The sequence below is a fragment of the Falco peregrinus genome, chromosome 1, assembly GCF_023634155.1.
Source record: "Falco peregrinus isolate bFalPer1 chromosome 1, bFalPer1.pri, whole genome shotgun sequence".
NCBI lineage: Eukaryota > Metazoa > Chordata > Aves > Falconiformes > Falconidae > Falco > Falco peregrinus.
The window spans coordinates 26343633-26362626 of record NC_073721.1 but is presented as its reverse complement, the minus strand read 5'-3'; the positions used below and the strand labels follow the sequence as shown (position 1 = coordinate 26362626).

At 36.1% G+C, this 18994-nt stretch overlaps 1 protein-coding gene across 3 annotated transcripts in view; it reads left to right on the top strand.

Moving 5' to 3' along the window:
* The window catches only part of PLCE1 (phospholipase C epsilon 1), a 163685-nt gene that overhangs the window by 14848 nt on the left and 129843 nt on the right, over nt 1–18994 (top strand). For all 3 annotated transcript variants that reach the window (XM_055807694.1, XM_055807699.1, XM_055807687.1), the window contains exon 2: nt 11920–13526. In XM_055807694.1, the coding sequence (XP_055663669.1) occupies nt 12339–13526 (1188 nt within the window). In that variant the 5' untranslated portion in view covers nt 11920–12338. The remainder of the gene's footprint in view (nt 1–11919; nt 13527–18994) is intronic.

Sequence of the window (18994 nt, the reverse complement as noted above, 5' to 3'; positions counted from 1 at the left end):
TCTGTGTCTGGTTCCATTTGTCCTGGAAGATGTGACAGTATATTATAAAAGAAACCTCATAATTTTGATCCTGGGTGTATTTCCTTCCTATTTATTTATTTATTAAGACTGAATAACTAGTATTTATAGTGTGAATTACAATGATGCCTACAAGAGTTTTAAAATACTAAAACATTTAATTTGAAGTGATCATTTAAAGTTGATTATGTTGGTAATGACCTCGTATGTTAGTATAGTAAATATCTTGTAATGTTGCAAAAAATAATTTGCAGTTGTGTGGTGGCTTGCTGCTTGCACATTTAATTCTGGCAAGAGCCAACATCTTAGAGATTACTTCATGACTTGAATGAGTCAGATGTCAGGCTTTCTCCCAGAGAATGATGTGGGTTTTTTTCTCTTGCATTCTCTATTAGGCATGATAATAATATGCAGATGAAATAGCAGATATTCAAAAGAGAAAGTAAAAATATTAAGGGACTAAATATTATGATTTCTGAGTGAATGGTATGCATAGGTCAGGAATGGTACACAAAGAAAATGTATTTTGAGAAAGTGCAAGAGTGGTGCAGTAATTTAATAGTGTTAGTTTTCAGCATTTGAAATATTTTTCTTTGCTTTTCTAGAACTAAAATGTAAATGCATAGATTGACAAATGACTGAGCTCTTGTTCACATACAGATTACCTTTTCATTTTTATTTGAAACTTATACTGGGGTTTCAGCCTCACTCTTGTTGCAGTTATGACAGCTGAGCAATAATATATAAGTTACTACTCAAATGATGTTTTCAATAGGACTGCTGTGGTTTAGCATACTGTGAATAAAAGTGTTAACTTAAATTTACAGAAGATAAGCTGTAGTGATATATGTGCCTCTAACATACCATCATACATTTTAGTAGTCAGAAATACTTTTATTACAGGTTTGTTCTGTTCTCACCAGTGTGGCTAGGATTACAGCTATAAAGGACGGAGAGAGAGAGAGGGAAATGAGAGAGGACTTGGATGCTCACACAAGAAGGGTGCTGTGAGGAAGAACAAACAAGACAAGGAACCTGAGGTGTTTGATCTTGTTGCTTATTGTGTGACTTGGTTCAGAGTAATCTTAAAACTTTGGCAGGTTGACAGTTTTTAATGGCAAGGTGCAGTTGCAGTTTATTGAAATATATGTCAGTGTGCCACTTGTAAGTCCCTTAAAGTTATGGTTTCACGCTGGGCAGAAATACTAGATGAACTCAGATGGGAAGGCTACCTTTGTGGTGCTTTGCTGTTAGCTGGAACTAGGTAAGAAAGAGGATTGCTGGGGCTGGAGGTTCCCGCTGGAAGGGCACAGATTTCTTTGTGATGCTAAGCTCTCTGGTATTACTTTAGGAAGATGGAGGATGAGAGATAATGGTGTTAGGGTATTTGGGAAATGGTTCTTTATCTTGAGGCTGAATGGTCACTCAGTTACAAGCTGTTGAGCTAAGGCTTGGATGTCCTCTGGATTAGTACTTGTTACTACAGTGTCCAGGTAAATAAAGCTACTTCTATAGAAACTGGTGTGTTGGTTTCTATCTCTACTGAAGCTTGGATCCCAGTGCAGGGAGAGAAACCTTGCTGGGAGACATAGGTGGTGCTGCAGGCAGGGCGTGGAGTGTGGTTGGCATGCTGTGATGTCTGAACCCTGTCCACTAGTCTGAAAGGATCTGTCTGCTCTAGGGCTGGGCCAGTGGCTGGGTGACCAAGGCATTAACTTCTGAAGGCTTGAAGCAGCTGACTTAGACAAACAGTATCCTTTGGTCAGGGTAGCATCTCTGAAGTAATCTTCTACAGGTGTAGCAGGAAAAGAATCAGGTCAGAGCACGAAGCACTCAGTTCTGTCGCTGGTGTGCCGTTGTGAATCTGTGTTTGGATGTTGTTTTGCAAGTGAAGGCTTGCAGTCAATTTCCTACTTACTTTCCCTTTGCACTCAGGAACTTGTCTGTCTTTCAAATAATACAATTTTTCCTGCTCACATGCTGAGTTTATATGTGATTATGATTCTTTGAAGAGAGAGTTTGATAGAAACTAGAATGGAGGGAGTATACCACGTTTAAAAATGACGTTAGTATATAGTCCCAGGTTACTGTTGACTTTTTGGAGTTGTAAACTGTTAATGTTTCAAAGTGGCAGATTTTGAATGTGATAACCCAGTCCTCAGAACAGGAATGTTTGCATGTAAGCTTTCCATTTTATATTAACATTTCAAGGCCACAGAAGTGATTGGCAAATGACAGGAAATACATACAACCATTTCCCCCATATTTATTATTTGTATTTTGATGACAACAGTGATTTTCGTTCATATGTTAACAGAAACACCATTTGTTCTATTTTAAAAATATTTTGTAATCGAGATTCATTGTGCACAAACCCCCTCCACTTCTGCTTCTTCACTTCTGTTTCTGGGACTTCACTTGGATTCCTGATCAGCAGAAAATCCTCCTGTTATTTTCCAACATATTTAACACTGGGTGGCCTTAGAGAAGGAACTTGCTGTGCTTTATCAGCTGAGGAGAAATGGCATAAATTGACTAAAGAGAAACCACATGAATGAAGATATGTGTATAGAACTTGAACTAGTTAAGGGATAAAATGAAGATGTGAATGATGACATTGAGACCAGGGGAACCATAAAACCTTCAAAGGTGGAAAAAGCCTTGAAATAGGATGATGGCTGAATTATTTACCAGCTTGGAGCTCTAGGTTTTTTAGAGGATCTGAATGATTGATTGATTGTTGGTACTCAAATACACACAGAACATGTGGGCAATTGCTGTTCACTGCAGATCCCTATACAAGATCCTTGGTGGGCCTGAGTGAGGCAGTTCTGACCTCGTGGCAAGAGTAATGTGTTACTAGGCTCAGTGAATCCCCACGTTAAACACTGAGCTAACTAGCCAGACACTTGGGGTTGGAAGAGACAAGCCTGGTACTTGCCCATGTCTTTTTGTGTTGTGTCCAGTGCATATGTTCCTTCATAGCAGTTCAGTTCGGGGGTAAACTGAGGTTAGAATGAAATTAGAAGAAAGTAGTTTGTACAGACGACGGAAAGGAGTATTGGGGTTTGCGATGTTTTGATGTTGAAAATGACAGCCCCCTTTCCTTAGGTGGGTATTCATGCAAAGAAGAAGGGCAATGAGGACCCTCTAATTGGTATAGGGATCAGCTGTGGAGAACTGATGGCAGACCACCATGTGGAACTGATGAAGGGCAAATCACTGTCTGCATAGTGCAAGTTGTTGCCAGGTGAAAAGGTTAATAAACCTGCTGCCCAATTTAAATCATGTCCCTTGTATCTTGTTTTTTCTATCTGCATGTCTGAGACAGGTTTCAGCTGCTCTTCAGTCGCTTGATCTCACATTTGACTTCAAAGTGAAAAATTTTCAGTAGAGTATATGGGTGGAAAACATTTGTATTTTTAATACAGTGATTTTTAACCCTGATGGATATAGTGAACAGAAGATATTGAGGATGGTGTAGGGGGGTTGACCGAATCTTTTCTGAAAAAGTCTGGTAAGTTGACTAAATAAAACGTGTTTATGACACTGTAGGAAGGTGATCCTGCTCAGCTGATACTGCTTGAACTGTTAAAAACTCCACTAAAATAAGTAGTTAGCTTTCTCATCTAGGATTCCTTTCTGCCTTTTTTCCTTTGTTTTTACAAGATACTTTAATTTTATCATAGTAATTCTTACTGCTGATCAAGAAGGTTACTCTGTTAATTTTGCTTTACTGAATGGCATTTCCTGTTTTTATTTGATGCTTGGAGGTGTTTAAAATCTTGTTTCATTTCTTCTAAGAGGAATTCCTTACATTTTAATTTTTAAAGTTTTATTTGGCTTATGATGTGCCATCTTTGTTATGTTTTCAGCTGAATTTCATGTAGTGAAAATGCAATTCTGTAAGCAAGTTTGCATTACGCTTCCTTTTGAGGGCATGTTCCCTTTGCTTAGCTAATCAGGTACTCTCAAGTCTGTGCAGCAGTTGCACTAGAGAATTTTTTATGATTTAAAATTGGGAGAGCGTGGTTAAGATGTGTAACTCTGTATTAGCTTTAAACATATTTAGGTCTAATTTGATGATGATCAGATAAGGGACAGCAGAAGAATTGATTTGTTTATGTCCTGGTTTTGGTTGGGATAGAGTTAATTTGCTATAGTTAATAACTCTGAAGAATGTAACTCTGGAGAATTGGGTTGGTGCTCCTGGTTTTCAAGATCACTGTGGTGCGTATTTGGTTTTGGTAGCAGTGTTTTCAAATCTCCTTTAGAACAAGATGATTTTTTATGTTGAAACTATAAATAATGAATTATATGAGTAATGCCAGTGAAGGAGAGAATAATTCCTGAATTCTGAAAAATTGTTGAACATTTCAGGTAGTACCATTCTTACTGTTTTGTACTACATTTGAATAATGGAACATTCCTTACAGTCTTTGTTTTGTTGTGTTTTATCTTATTTGTTAGTTGCAACTTGTGTTGCTTTAACCTCTCAGATTTTTAAACTTGAATGTCCATGTTCCTATAGGTTAGTTTTTAGGATGTATTTTGATGACTCATTACGGCTGTCTCAATGTGGGATACTGCAGATATATTTCTACTCAGGTCTTGGATTTTCCCTCAGCTCTCCACCATGCTTTATGCTTGCACTGTCTGTCAACTTCTATGATCATTGTGTTGTGAGTGGCATCAGGTAATACTGCCTGAAGACTAGTCTTTCTTTTTTTCCTGGGTTAGTTTTCCTCTGGATCAATTGATTCCCTTCCCTGCAGGAGTTCCTGTTCAGGAGACAGTGAAAATACTTCACTGAAGGTGACAGGGGATGAGGGATATGCCTCTTTGGCTGGAGCTTGCCAGTAGGTCGGCTTAAACTTCAAAACTCATCTTTAATCTTGTTCTTTTTTGCATGGTTTGTATGATTCTTTTTTGAATTCTTAAGTCTTAAAAGGAATCCTGATGCACTGGTCCATTTGTCTTTTACTTGGGTTTTTTTGTTTATTTTATTTCTTAATACACAGAAGAAAAACGGGAAATATAGTATTTGTCCTTGTCTTTTCTATAATACATTTTATTAATTGTTAGTTATTTTGTATTCATTTATAATTTATCTTATCTTTCAAAGAGATTCTGTTTACCAGTGTGAAGTTTGTTGAATTCTGTGCTTTGAAGATTTTTGTTTTAAATTCCGCTGCACTCCATTTTCCTGTGAGTGTGAGACTCAGTGCTCCAAAATATTTTTCACCCATTTAAGACTGTTCTCAGCTTTTCAAAAAGTCAAGGAAATTACTCCAGTAGTACTTGTTCAAAGATGGAGAAGGATAGTCCTGCCTTTAATGGTAAGAGTTGTCATGCATCTCAGATGGGACTCATTCATCTGAGTGTCAATGATGAAATTACAGCTTTCAGATAAGGTCACTTAGCATGAAATTCAGGTAACCACTGATCAGAAAGTTTATTTAAACAGCTTATTGCAGATCAGGTCTACAAAGAAATAAAGGACTGACCCTTGACAGTAAGATAAATTCAGTTTTGGATTCTCTCAGTGCATCTCTTCATACAGAAAAATTTCTGTAAAAAAATAGAGTGGAGCTGGTATCTGGCAGTAGCTTCAAATTCTGTCTTAATGCAGTGATGAATGATGAGGCAATTGAGAGGGTTCACCGTCTGGCAGACGTTTGAATAATTTGAGACATCTAATACTTGATCGTGTTTAGATAAGTATTCTAGAAATTAGAAAAAAGACTTAACTTGACAGGATACATAAATACTGTGGTTCTTTGATTTTTTTGTTGTTGAAACAGATACTGATCGTAAATCTGAGGTTTGGCATGATGCTCTGTGCCAAATGAAATGTTGTTATAACTTGCTTCCAACTGTTCAAATAGTGTTTTTATTCATCTTCAGTGATTCTTAAGAGTCTGGCTATTTCCTCCTTACTATTTGCCTGTGGTTCCCTGGGCAGAAGAAAGGTTTAGAAAACTGATGACCTGTTGGTGCCCTGTTCTTGTATCTTCTGCTTGTTTCTGGGATAAGACACTACAATGAAAAACTAGTAGTGTGCAAGATACAGGATGAAGTAAAGAGGGGTTAATAAATGTGGCTTTCTTATTCTGTTTTAGGAATTGGTCTGGAACAAACTGTAGCTTATTTACTTAAAAAAAAAAGAAGCTTAGTAAGTGTTGTTTTAAAAGTTGTAAATGGATAGTTGTAGTACACAAACAATTTTCCTCATGAATCAGTTATTTCCTTAAGGGCTTAAACTGTGATTATATTGTTTAGATACAGGTTTTGGGGTAATGTGGAAGAGATGATCAGTAGTTTTGTATCTATTTACCATGCCAAATTATTTCTGTAGTTTACAGTTTCCCAAGAATCTCTTAGTGATTGCTTCTGCCTTAGATGCTGTGCAAATACTTAGCACACAAAAAATTAATTCAAATTACTGAAACATCTTTTTTTAAGATAGATAGTCACTGTGTGTATTTAACATGTAGGATGAAAGTTGGAGAGACAGCTATAGACGTCCCAGTGAAGCCGGGGAAGAAGGGAGAATTGTCAGGCTGCCTTCATTTGCCCTTTAGCTTTCTTGAATTACCTTCTGTCCCAGTCCAATAGCAGTTTGGCCATGGAAACTATCAGTATGTGTTTTGTAATGTCACATGTTTGTTTGTCAGTCCCCCTCATTCTCTGCACCCATGATCTTGGCCCCTACCAGGTGTTTGCTGAGTTCCCCATGGAGCTCCTGCAGCATCCTACATACTGAGTTGCATTGGCATCTCTGGCAGCACGCGACTTCTCTAAACAATCTCCGTTTCTACTATGAGATCCATCCCCCATTTGTACCTCATACAGTTGCTGCTTCTTGCCACAGTCCAACCAGCGTTCTCAAATATTTATCTAATATTTTCTTTGATAGCTTAGAGTTGAAAAGCTTTCTAACTTACCACATTATTTGATGGTTCTGATCCTTCATATGCCTTTCCTTAGACTAAATAATAGTGTAAGTCTTGGCATACTGTCTTTTTTTTTTCTCTGAAGCGGAATTCCTGCTGACTTCAAAAGGCAATTAGCTCGAGTAATGAATTATAGGTTAAACTGATGGTAAATTAATACAGTTTTACAGTCTTTGATTATGTTGGATGTTTTACCTAGGCTGTTGCAGACGTTAATTCCAGATGGCAGAGGAATAAGGAATTATTAAATATTTTTATTAGTTATTATTAATACTAACTAGAACCAGCTTGCACATAAAGTGTATGCAGCAGTTTAAAAAAAAAAGTAGACTAATTAGGTTTTTATCACATGTTTTCAGATATAATACATTTTGTGAATGTGTGTGCTGAAAGGTTGCCAGATGGTTTACTTTAATTATTCATTTGTCTTTGTTGGATGACCTCTGCATCCAGGATGATTCACTAAAACTAGATCTATTTTCTTATATTCTTACTTTCCTTTATTGATAGGAGCTCATTAAATTTCTGACATAACTTAAGCCTTGTAAAATGAACTAGTGTAGTTATTAATGGATTTTATCAGTTAATCTAGTGCTTTAGAAAATGTCAGCATGTGTTGAATTACAGTGCAAGCTTAGCTGTCTTTCATGTGCTTTTTGTGTTTTGAGTTGAATATGCAACAAGAAGAATATGATTTTCAATAATTTCAGCATTGTTTTTACATGCAAATGCATGTATATGGTTGTATGAGGATCTAGGTTTTGGCCACCCATATGCAAGAAAGGAAGAGAAGCCACGGGGGGGGGATAATTCTGCAATTTTACAGGAAGTGACAGAATCCTATTTTATTGGTTGAGCTTGTGAGTTTTACACTTGACAGCATTTATAACGCTGTCTTAACACACTTCTTAACATGTCTAATGAATTCCAATGGTTTAAGGCATTTGCTGGGCACAGTGAATTGAAATCTGTTGATTACAGTGGAAGGCAGAGACTGAGAAGAGTGTAGTGGGGGATACATGAAACCTGTGTCATCTGTTCAGCAGAGCTGCAGCTTCAGTTATTTTTGCAGTTGTCCATAGATCAGAGGCTCTACCATCATGGTTTTTACTTGCTCTTTCATTAGACTTTGGCATACTCATACTCTAGATAACTTTTCTCTTAGTCTGTTATGTTCAGGGTGCATTTAGACATAATACAGACATGATCTAAACTGAAGCTAATACTGAGAAGTGTGGTCCTTACCAGGCATTGCTAATTTCCTTTTCGTGGAATATAGTGATCATGTGGCCACAAGGTGAGTCAATTCATTTGGATGAAAAGAGGAGTTTCCTTACAAACCAGGCAGCTGAATCAACTTAACTCTGTGGACTCATGATGTCTAGATGCATGAGATGGGGGAAATGGGGGCCAGAGGTCAAGAGTGAAGAAAGGAGAGAGTCTGCCAGCTTTGGTGGCAGCTACTTTGTAAATTGACATAGCTGAAGCATCAGATTACGTTTGCAGGTTGCAGAAATGTTTAAACAACTTAACCATGACAGCAGCATTTTCCTCCCTTGCCTGTGCTGCTCCTTTTCTCCCTTGTGCTTTTGCAGCACACGTTAGTACAACTGTACATGAACTGGAATTGGAAAATGATCTAGCTGTGAAGTAACTTGAGCAAAAAAATTCTTGAGATGGATTGGTTCCCTATCAGGTTGCAATGGTCGTGAGAGGATGGGAACAGCTGGACACAGACAGGGAGCTTCTTAAGCAGACATTATTCTTGGTGAGGTGGATTTCAAACATAGGCATGGATAGATGGAGTGGTGCTGGTGGAGAGGAGTCAATTCATGGGTAGGCCTGGAGCCTCTGGAGTTGAGGAGAGAGGTGACCAACAAAACCACTGTTGGGTAAGATTTGAGATAGTTTCTAGAGAAAAGAAAAAGAGCTGAGAGAGGCAGTTTGGGACACTTTGGCATAATAAAGAGGTGGGAGAATGATGCTGAAGGAAGGAGGACTGTGGAAGATCAGTCCTGGCCTCTGAATGAGCGTTGTGGAGAGTCTGGGATATGAATGGACCTCTGGTTTTAGCAGATTTCTGTTTACAGAAGCAAATCAGTGATATGACTTTTTTTTTTTAGGTTTCTCCGTAAAGATCGATATAAAAAAGTTCAAGTTGACACAGCCAGTTTTGTGATCACAGCTTCATTCTGTGATGTTAAAGTTGCATAATGATGTTGTCTTCTTTTGCCTTGTAGAGTGATGATGTTTTGTAAGAATTTGATTTGGCAACCAGAGTAATAAGAGGTACATTATTTACAGTGACGGTTCATTCCATTAACTTTTATTCCTGGCTTAGCAATATTACAGAGACTACATTTATGAATATATTTTGGTGACTTGTATTTTCATTCTGTTGCCTGGAATTTTTCTGATGAAAACAGGAAAGATGAATCAGTAGACTGGGATGTTTTGATAGATGAAAAAAATCCTTAAAAAATCAGCCCTGAAGACTATTACCAATACATACACGTGTTTTATACCTTTTACAAAGCATTATTGTTATTTGATATAGCAAGAAAGAAGAGTAAGAGATCAAGAAAAAAAGACAGCTGCTTCTCCTTTTAACTCCGCCTACATCTTTCTTCTTTGATCAGCATGATCATATGTAGATTTGGACTTGAAGACACAGAATGGTTCCCAGAAGAAATAAGATGGAAACATTTCTAGATGGTTTGCTTACAGTTTTCAAGTGTGTAGTGGCAAAAAGTTAGGTAAGCTGTTAGCTGGGGATTTAAAGAGGAAGAACAGGGAAGAGCGGTAGGAAATGGTAGAATAAGGTAATTGCTGAAGTACTTTTCTGTTTGTGTGTGCTTAAGTGTGTTGGGGTTTTGGTTTTGTTTTTAAAAGTGACATAGATAAGATTGAATAAAGTGACCTAAAGTGAACTTTGGGGTACAATTTAATGATAGAGGGACTATCAGGGAATGTAGACTTAAAGAATTGCTTGGGTGTTGGTTTCTTATTGTATATCCTCTACAGTTGTATTGGTGCAGTATTTTATAGCGTGCTTTCTGAGCTGTGTTGGTAACATGACTCCAGTTTAATTCCCGCTCCCACCACTCTGTCCAACTACTGCAATCTCCTTCTACATAACTTTTCTATGAACTGTAGCTTTTATTTTCCTTTCTGGTGCAAAATCTCTTGCACAGAATCAGGGTTTTCCATCCTGACTGTCCTGTAGCTGATCTGGCATGCACATGCATTTTGTCATGTGTGGAGAATGCAAAACTTGTGGCTCTTTGTTCTGTCTCTGTCACTTGCCTTTGGGACCCTCCCTGATCTGTCTTCTGTTGTTGAACCAATAAAACTGAAATCTTGATTGAAATATTAAATTGCATTCTCTTTTTCCTTGCATTTATAGTAGCTACTGAAGAAAGGATGCTGTTCAGTGACTAGGAAACTTTAAAGCCATGTATTTTTAGCAAAATGTAACTTTTCTTAAATTTGTTTTTATTTTCTGATGAACACCACTACCCCACCGCCCCACCCCCTGAAAAACTGTACATTTAGTTATACTTTTGCATTTCATTTTGTGAAAAAATAGCATATCAAATACCCTATTAACTAAAGAGTGTGGTTTACCTTTTGATTTGTGCCAGACTGCTTTTGGATGGAGATTAGCAATCAGTAAAAATGAAAGCTGACACTCTGAAGTGGATTAAAATAAAATTGTTAATCACAGTTACTGAGAATCAAAATATATTTTACACTTCAAATTACTTTCATTATTAAGCTTTCCTGATGTTATCCCTGACGTCATTCCTAGTTGTTTTATCAACTACAGATGATTTAACTATTATGCTTAGCTAAACTGCATGAACTGAAGAAGGTAGTTCTTTCTGCTTATGTGGGTAGTGCCTGAGTCAACATTTAATTGATCAATTCAGTAGTCAAATTATTGTACCTAGCCAGTGATTTGCCTCAGTTATGTGATACGTTTTGCTACTGGTTTCAAAGTTATTTTTTTTTTTCTTGCTTCTATTGAATTTAGACTGTTTTAATAAACTTAGGCCTTAATATAACTTTCTGCATTTTCCACATTTTTAATAATACATGTAACGTTTTTAAACATTACATGTGATAAATTGAAATGTAAGTGTATATGTGTTTAATTTTAATTTTCCGTGATTTATCTGAGCGTGTATCTTTTATTCTTCTATTTCCTTTGCTGAGCTATTTTCTGATTCCAAGATTTACTTCTACCATGCGATTTGCAGGAAAGAAACTGAGAATTAATGGCAACAGTGAAGGGCAGGTTAGCTTTTTATTTTAAGGCATATGAGTAAAGGGGTCAGAAAGGTTACTGGTAATATTTCAGTCTTTTACACTACTCTGCTTTCGTGCTTTTTTTCAGTTGTAAACTTCTGGCAAAAATACAGTGTTCTTCATGATTTCATGGCAACAATGTAAATTTTAACAAAAACAAAACTCACGTAACAACACCAGAGCAATTGTGGTTGTGGTAAGAGGTCAGTTCGTAACAGAAAAAACCCAAAAAATAGTTTTAAAAGACAGTGTAGGTTTAAAAATTATTTTGTTCTTCAAAACATTTTAACTTATCCTGGCTATAAGTCAGGAAAATTATAGAAAATACATTTCTTTTTTTCTCTTTATATATATCCTCTATGTTCAATTTCAGTGTTACAGCTTCAGTAAAATTAGTTTTCTGCAGTCATGGAGGTTTCCATAGTAAAGTGAAGACAGCTGTTTAGATACATAAACCACAACTTTGATTTCCCCAAATTCTAAAGTGAGACTTTAAGAGAGATTTAAATGTGTATTTTGGAATTCTCTAGATCTCAGTATAATTAATTTCTGTTGTTTTGTGTTTCTGTTGTAGAGGTGGATTTTGTGCCATAATTCTGTTCACTATATATATATATATTTCTTTTCTTTACAGAAAACCAACATTTTCGATGCCCTATGGGGAGATGCATCTTTGACATGGGTAATATGTTTGGTCATCTTCTACAACCTGAGGCAACAGTGTATGTGCTACATATGACAGAAGAATTAATTGTGGGAAGAGACAAGCCGAATGGCTACGTCACATAAGAAGCTGGTTTAAAAATGTTTGTATTTCATGCCAGTAATCCAAGGTTGGGAAAGCCTAGGAGCCCAACAGCCAAAAAACTTACTTTTTTTTAAAACCCGGTTCAAAAAGAACAAGTAGTCAGTGAATAGTTTGCCATGTGTTCTCTGATTATTTAGCACTGAGTGTTTCATTACACTGAAATCATGGTGTGAGGATAGGTAGACGTGTGCCCCCTCACCCCCTCCATCCCCAACACACATCTAGCAACTAGAGATTGTGTCAAGATGACCTCTGAGGAGATGACAGCGTCTGTTCTCATCCCTGTGGTACAGGGTAAAGTGATACCTGCTCAGTCAGCTGGAGATGAAAATACTGAAAATGCTTTGGACACTAGTGTTATAAAAAGACATACTGCCAGTCCGGGAAGGCAAACCACACGCGCGCTGTCATACTTACACAGACTTGAAGAAGAAAGTCTTCAGGGCTCAGTGCCCAAAATATTCTCTCTGGCAAAAGAAAAACTGACTAATGACAACAGTAACAAAAAATTCTGGGAGAAGAACAGTTCCATCCCTGATTCAGTGGAATTTCTTAATATTAACTGTAACATTGTACAGAAAAACTACAAGAGCAATACCCCGTGCAGTCAGTTGTATAAATCTTGTGATCCTTTAGCAGGAGGAGAGGCATGCCTGGGAACTGGAATTCCTGTTTCACTGGAAAGAGCCATGCTTGCTGAAATTCAGTTGAAAATGAATGGACCTTCGTTAAGAACCCAGACAGCAGTAAATAAGAATGACAGCAATGATACTGATCAAGTGGCCTTTTTTCACTTTCATTGTGCTAGTGAAAGGAATATCTCAAGGGCTTTGTGCAGTTTACACAACAGCTTCATTTTGGATGACTGCTTGCAGGCAGTAAATGTTGGCGATGGTAACACCACTGGTTCCCCAGCTTGCACTTGCAGATTAATGGAGTTGACAAATAACTGTGAGAATGAAAATGGGCAGCAGTTGTTTGAAGATGCTTTAAGGGATAAGTATTTATGTCTGGAGAGAGCACCACGAAGGGTTAAAGTGGTATGCTCAGGTCACAACATCTGTGGAAATAACTTTACTGGAAGAATGCCCTCAAAGCCATTTCTGAGCCACTTTGAAGACTGTAATGATAACTGTGAAGAGGAGATGGAAGAGGATTTTTTTAGAAACAAAAAGGAACGTTCTACTTTATTAGTAAGACGTTTCTGTAAAAATGATAAAGAGGTTAAAAAATCAGTTTATACTGGAACTAGAGCAATTGTTAGGACTTTACCTTCAGGGCACATAGGAACTGTTGCCTGGAATTATGTTGAGCAAAGGAGAAACAACAGTGGCTTGAAGCTCTCTAGGATTACAACAGAACAGCTAACTATAATTCAGTCCTTAATGAGATGGGAATTTAATTCCTTTCTTGGGAAGTCTTTATGGTATGAGGTAAGCTTTTCATAGTGTTGTTGTTTTGTTATTTTGGTTTTTTTGGTAAAAGTTTTGATAACCCTATAACCTTTTCATTCAAAACAAACTCCAAACCTTTGACTAGTAAACATTTAGTAACACTGAATAATATATTTCATTTAACAACATTGAATCTTCTGTTGAACACAGCTTTTTAGAATAATGTGTTGTCATCTTTGAAATTCATTTTGGTTTAAAATGGCATGGGCTAAAATGTATAATTTTATATCTGTATAAATTTATGCATACATATGTGTATACACATCTATAGGCACATATTTATATATAGATGTATGTATAAATTTGTATCTATTATTTATGTATTAGAATGTAATATGTCTATATACAGATACAGAAATATATACACTTTTAATAGGTATTAATGTTTTGAATAGGAAATTTATATAATATGCATTTATATTTATGCATATATATGTAAAATAGACATATATATAATAGATATACATAGTTGACTATATATATGGCACATGTGTATATAAACATTTAATGGATATATTGATGATATAATAATTCCATGGGATATGTTGTATAAAATGGTAAGTGGCAGTATTAGATCACAGTGAAAAATTTTGTTGCACTGAGAAAGAAAGCATAGTATTTTCCCCAAGTTACGTTGCTAATTCTTCTACATCTGCAAATAATAAAAAAAGTATTAGTTGAATAATGTATATTAATGTGCTGATATTGCCCTTATTTGTATTCTCTTAAATTAGATAATAAGGAAAAGTCTAAGTTTAGAATGAAAACATGAATGCATAAATTATTTTAAGGAAGCCATCACATATCCTTAAGAAATTATTTTAAGCAGTAAAAGATTTTCTGTAATGGTAGAAATTAAGTAGTTGTTGATGGAATCTCTAGAAGATTTTGACCCCTGATTGTCAAGGCTTCAGCTGAAGTATTACTACTGGGAAAGAAAGGCCAGCAGAATGATCGCAGCAAGAGAAACTCTTCAAGAAGAGTAAGAGAAGAGTTTTACTGAGCTTAGCAAAAAATGAAGGTGTGATTTTTCTCTGTTTAAATGTGTGAGTAAGCTCTAGGGAAGGGAAAATAACCAAGGTAGAGTGTGGTCAGATAAGCTATGTTTATAAACTTGTCCTGAATAAATCTAGGTTGAAAACAGGAAAAAATTTCTAGCAGCTAGTGTTCGGACTCTGCAACAGTTGAGATCAACAGGACTGAAATAGAGGAAAACTTACTTGTACAGAATCACAGAATCATTTAGGTTGGAAAAGACCTTTACGATCATAGAGTCCAGCTGTAAAATTGATGAAATGAATTATATAAAATTTTGTCAGTGATAACAGAAGAGTGGACTTGGTGGAGCAGGGGCTCAATGACAATTGTGCCCTCCAGTAATACCCTCATGTCCTAGAAACTAGTATTTTTTCCACTTAAATAATTGATTGAAGAGTTCTATGAACATGTGTATGTCAGGTTTCTGTTACAGAGGTTTGTAGTGCTGTTTGTTCCTGTGATATTCACTATCCTAATCAGTGGAATTACAGCACATGTGCTGCATGATCACGTTCCCATGAAGGGATGAACATGAGCCATGCATTTACCTAACACGATACCTGCTCAGTACATTTGTATTTTCATGACAGGCTTTTTCTGGGGGAGAAGGGAGAATGTTTTGTAGCTGAGGTCTAGCATAATTTTCATTTATATAGGTCTGAAAAGGAAAAGATGTATTTAGGTTACTTCATGGGGCGTTTCCAGTTTGACTTGAGTTCCTTAGGTTTTAACACGCATGCCTGTTTTACCACTTTCCACCACTGCTGCATAATACTGAATGTATAGCGTTTTGGGGTGTGAGTGCTTTAGTTTGAAGGACTTTTTTGTGTAGTGTGTATAGAAAATCAGAAATAAATGTAATAAGTACTCCCTGAATAATTATTTAAATAGGAAAAGTTCTGTCTACAAGTGAACAAAAGATACAGACGCAGTAAAACCTTCTGTGTAATTACCATGTGCAGAATGTTTTCTCATGGTCAGAAAAAGCTTAAAACTGCCTGAATTTAAGTCTTTCTTCTTCCAAATGGTGACTACAAGTATTTTTTCTTCTTATTGATTTTTTTTAATGTATAATATACATCAAGCATTCATAGCATTATTTTTCTGCTATTTTAGTGTCAAATACTATTTTTGCATTAATATCGCTATGTGCTTATGGCTTATATTATTATTATAGATGGTTTTTACACAGCCATAGAAATCAACAGGTCCACATATTTGTCACATCCACTGAGTTAAACATATGCATTTGGTTAAAATAATTTAATGAATTATGAGCACTTGTAGGAAGCTTTCATGCTAATAATCAAAGGAAGAAGGAGAAAGTACTAAATGAATGTGGTAATTTGTTCTTTCTTTCCCCTTATCTCACCCTTTGAGCATGCATTCTGTTTGGAACAGCTAAGTGAACAGTAGTTCTGTTCTTCAAGGGGAAAAAAAGTTGGAGAAATTAAGTTTTCATAGCAGTACTGGTGTAACATGGAACAATAGAGACCTTTATGTTTTAAGTAGGAAAATGTGGGTCTGATTTGTGCCTATCCCTTACATAAAAATTCTAGTGCTAGTAAAGGAAAGGCACTGAACTTTTGTCTTGCCGCATAATTTTTTATTTTTTCCTGCAGAGGAAGGTGGGACTGAGGCTTTGCATTATACAGAAAATACATGAAATTATATATTTTTTTAATGTAGTATATGATTATTTTCTATAGATATTTTATGTGCACATTTAGGCTCCTCTGCTCTGGATTTAATGTATGTGTTGTATGAAGAGAGAAGATTTTAAAGTTGAATATTTTTTCTAATTCTGCATGTAATTCTTGCAGCTGCATACAGTGCAGTACTTACCCTTATCAGATGTGTGTATGTAACATGATTGTTTTATCTGCTCATGAGAAATTTGCTTGTCCATGTTGGAACAGTTCAAGTCCTTCACATTAGTACTTATTAAAGATGTTGCAAATGCAAAGAATTTGCCATAGAAATAAATAATGAGGGTGTAAGCTTTGGTGTTGGCTTTACTTCAGCTCAGCTGCATCATATTAGCAATCTGACTAATGACAAAAGTCAGTTTCTGGAATCACTGAAGCATCTGTGTCTGTGAGATGTTATTTAATAGTGCTGAAGTACACTTCTGTTTTTTCCTGATGTGGTGGTTGTGGTAATGTACTATAACAAATGTAGCCAGGTCCACCACTGACTTAAGATAATACATTTGAGCAGCTCACTAGACAGCCATGGGGCGATTCTCTCAATCCAGGTAAGTGACCTCATGATCTCCAGGTGACAGGTGCAACAACATCGTTGCAATGCATAATAGCTGAATTCTTTAGTTAAACTTATTTTGTAGGTGCCAGTACCATCTTTGCTGTGTCATTACATTCCTGATGCTGGTAGTTTGAGCTTTAAGAAGGAAGAATTCTGCTGGCTTGCTTAACTGCTCAGATAGAAGTTAGCACACTAATATGTCTTCCGCTCTCCATAAGGTGCTACTGAAATGCCAAACACTAATAAGGCAACAATTAAAAAAAGCTTAATTGCCCCCACACGTGTTTCCAGGTAGAATAATGATTTTATTATAGATTTCCTTGTAGGAGTGTTTCATAGTTAATTTAATGATTTAGTATACTAGTTCAGCATTTGTTAGCATCAGGTATTTTTTCCATGTAGTGTTCATGGTGTTTTTATGATTTATGTGTCAAATAAATGTAATGAAGGATTTTTGATTATGCATGGCTAATATGAGGAATCTTGTATTAAGATTTTTTTATTTTCATGAAGTTGAGCCTATAGTCAGCTGGTGGCGTCTGTTAAGGAGTTAAAGAGACAAAAAGGTGTGGAGGTAAAAAAATTTCCTATCCTATTTTATTAATGTAATATCTAAAATAATCATCTTGGATAATAAAGAAACAGAGGCAGGCACAAGTAGTTCCCTGTTTAATAGATAGTATTTGAATCTTGTTTTGGTTTAGAATTTATTATTAGTTTCTAATAAATATGAACATTTTGTAAATGCTAATTTTTGTTCTGAACCTATAGAGAGCTTGGTTTCCTCCCCTTGCTGCCCTGCTCGCCACCAGAGGTGTGTCAGTAACTTTAGTCAGTGTCATTGCATGCTCTTCTGGCATTTCTGAAAGTATAGACAGATTGAGTATTTCACTGTCCGTCGTGGAAATAACGCCTGGTTTGACTGTTTCAACAACCAGTTGCACTAACTAAATACAGGAGCACTTCATGTGAAATGCGAACATGTTTATGAACAAGGGAAGTGTTAGCAATGCTGTATGTTCAGAAGAACATTTTTTGGTTGCTTTTCTCGGGTGTCAGGTCAATATTTCCTTGTCAATATTTTGTCAGAATGAATAAAAAAAATAACCCTCTTTGTTATCTAGTAGTGTCTTGGAAGATACCCAATGTATTCAAAACATAATTTATGTAGTGAAGATGCCTATGTTGATTCTTAAGAAGTGAAACAAAATCTTGAAAGCATCTGACTTGCGCTCTGTTCTAATGAAAACAATAAGAAGCCTAAGAGTCCTTGTGGATGCCCTGTGTTTCACTCCGATGACTGATCTGATTTAGTAGAACAGATGCAAAGCTTGTTGGAGTGGCCACATGAAATCACCTGGGAATAACGGTCTCATTAGTGAAATTATTCTGCCAAACTCTGTGAGATTCACAACCCACTAAGCAGTCTAAAAAATAAAACTTTTATAGGCTTTCACTTCTTGGTTCTTTTTGTTTCCATAGAAATTGCAGGTCTAGATTTGCTGTGATACCATCTTTTTGTTAGAATTACGTGATTTTTCACACAGTTTTTCCTTCTTGCTCCCTATTTATAAAGATGGGATTCTTTAAATGGACTTTTAGTGTCTTCCCTCACAGTTTTGCATTCTTACCTAAAATGTAGCACTGCTCTTTATGCTAAAGTTTATGCTATACTTCTATTTTTATTAAAAAAAAAAAAAAAAGAGATGGTTTTGATTCTATATTGTGGATTGCAGACAGATTCGGGGTTTGAGATCGTTTTTGTGTTTCCATTTTGAAATAAAATTTCTGGTCCAATGTACAGAACAGAATTTACAGGACAGAAATCACAGGAAAATAAAGCAAATAATCTCCAAGTGGTTGACATTCTGCTCCAACTGTGCATGAGTATTTTGCCTGTTACTAATGTTATCATGTTTTTAGATGTAAAGTTTTATATTAATATGTTAACGTAGTTAGTAGGTAAACATGGGCTGTTGTTTGTTCTACCTGAACTCTGTGTTTCTTGTTTTTTTGCTTAAGAGTTGCAGTCTTCTGTTTTGAACAAAAAAGTTTGTGAGCAAAATTGACTATTTGGAAGAAAATCAGGGAAATGAAAGAGAAGCCAAATAGGCATGAAATTATGTTTTCTCTTCAGTAAGTGC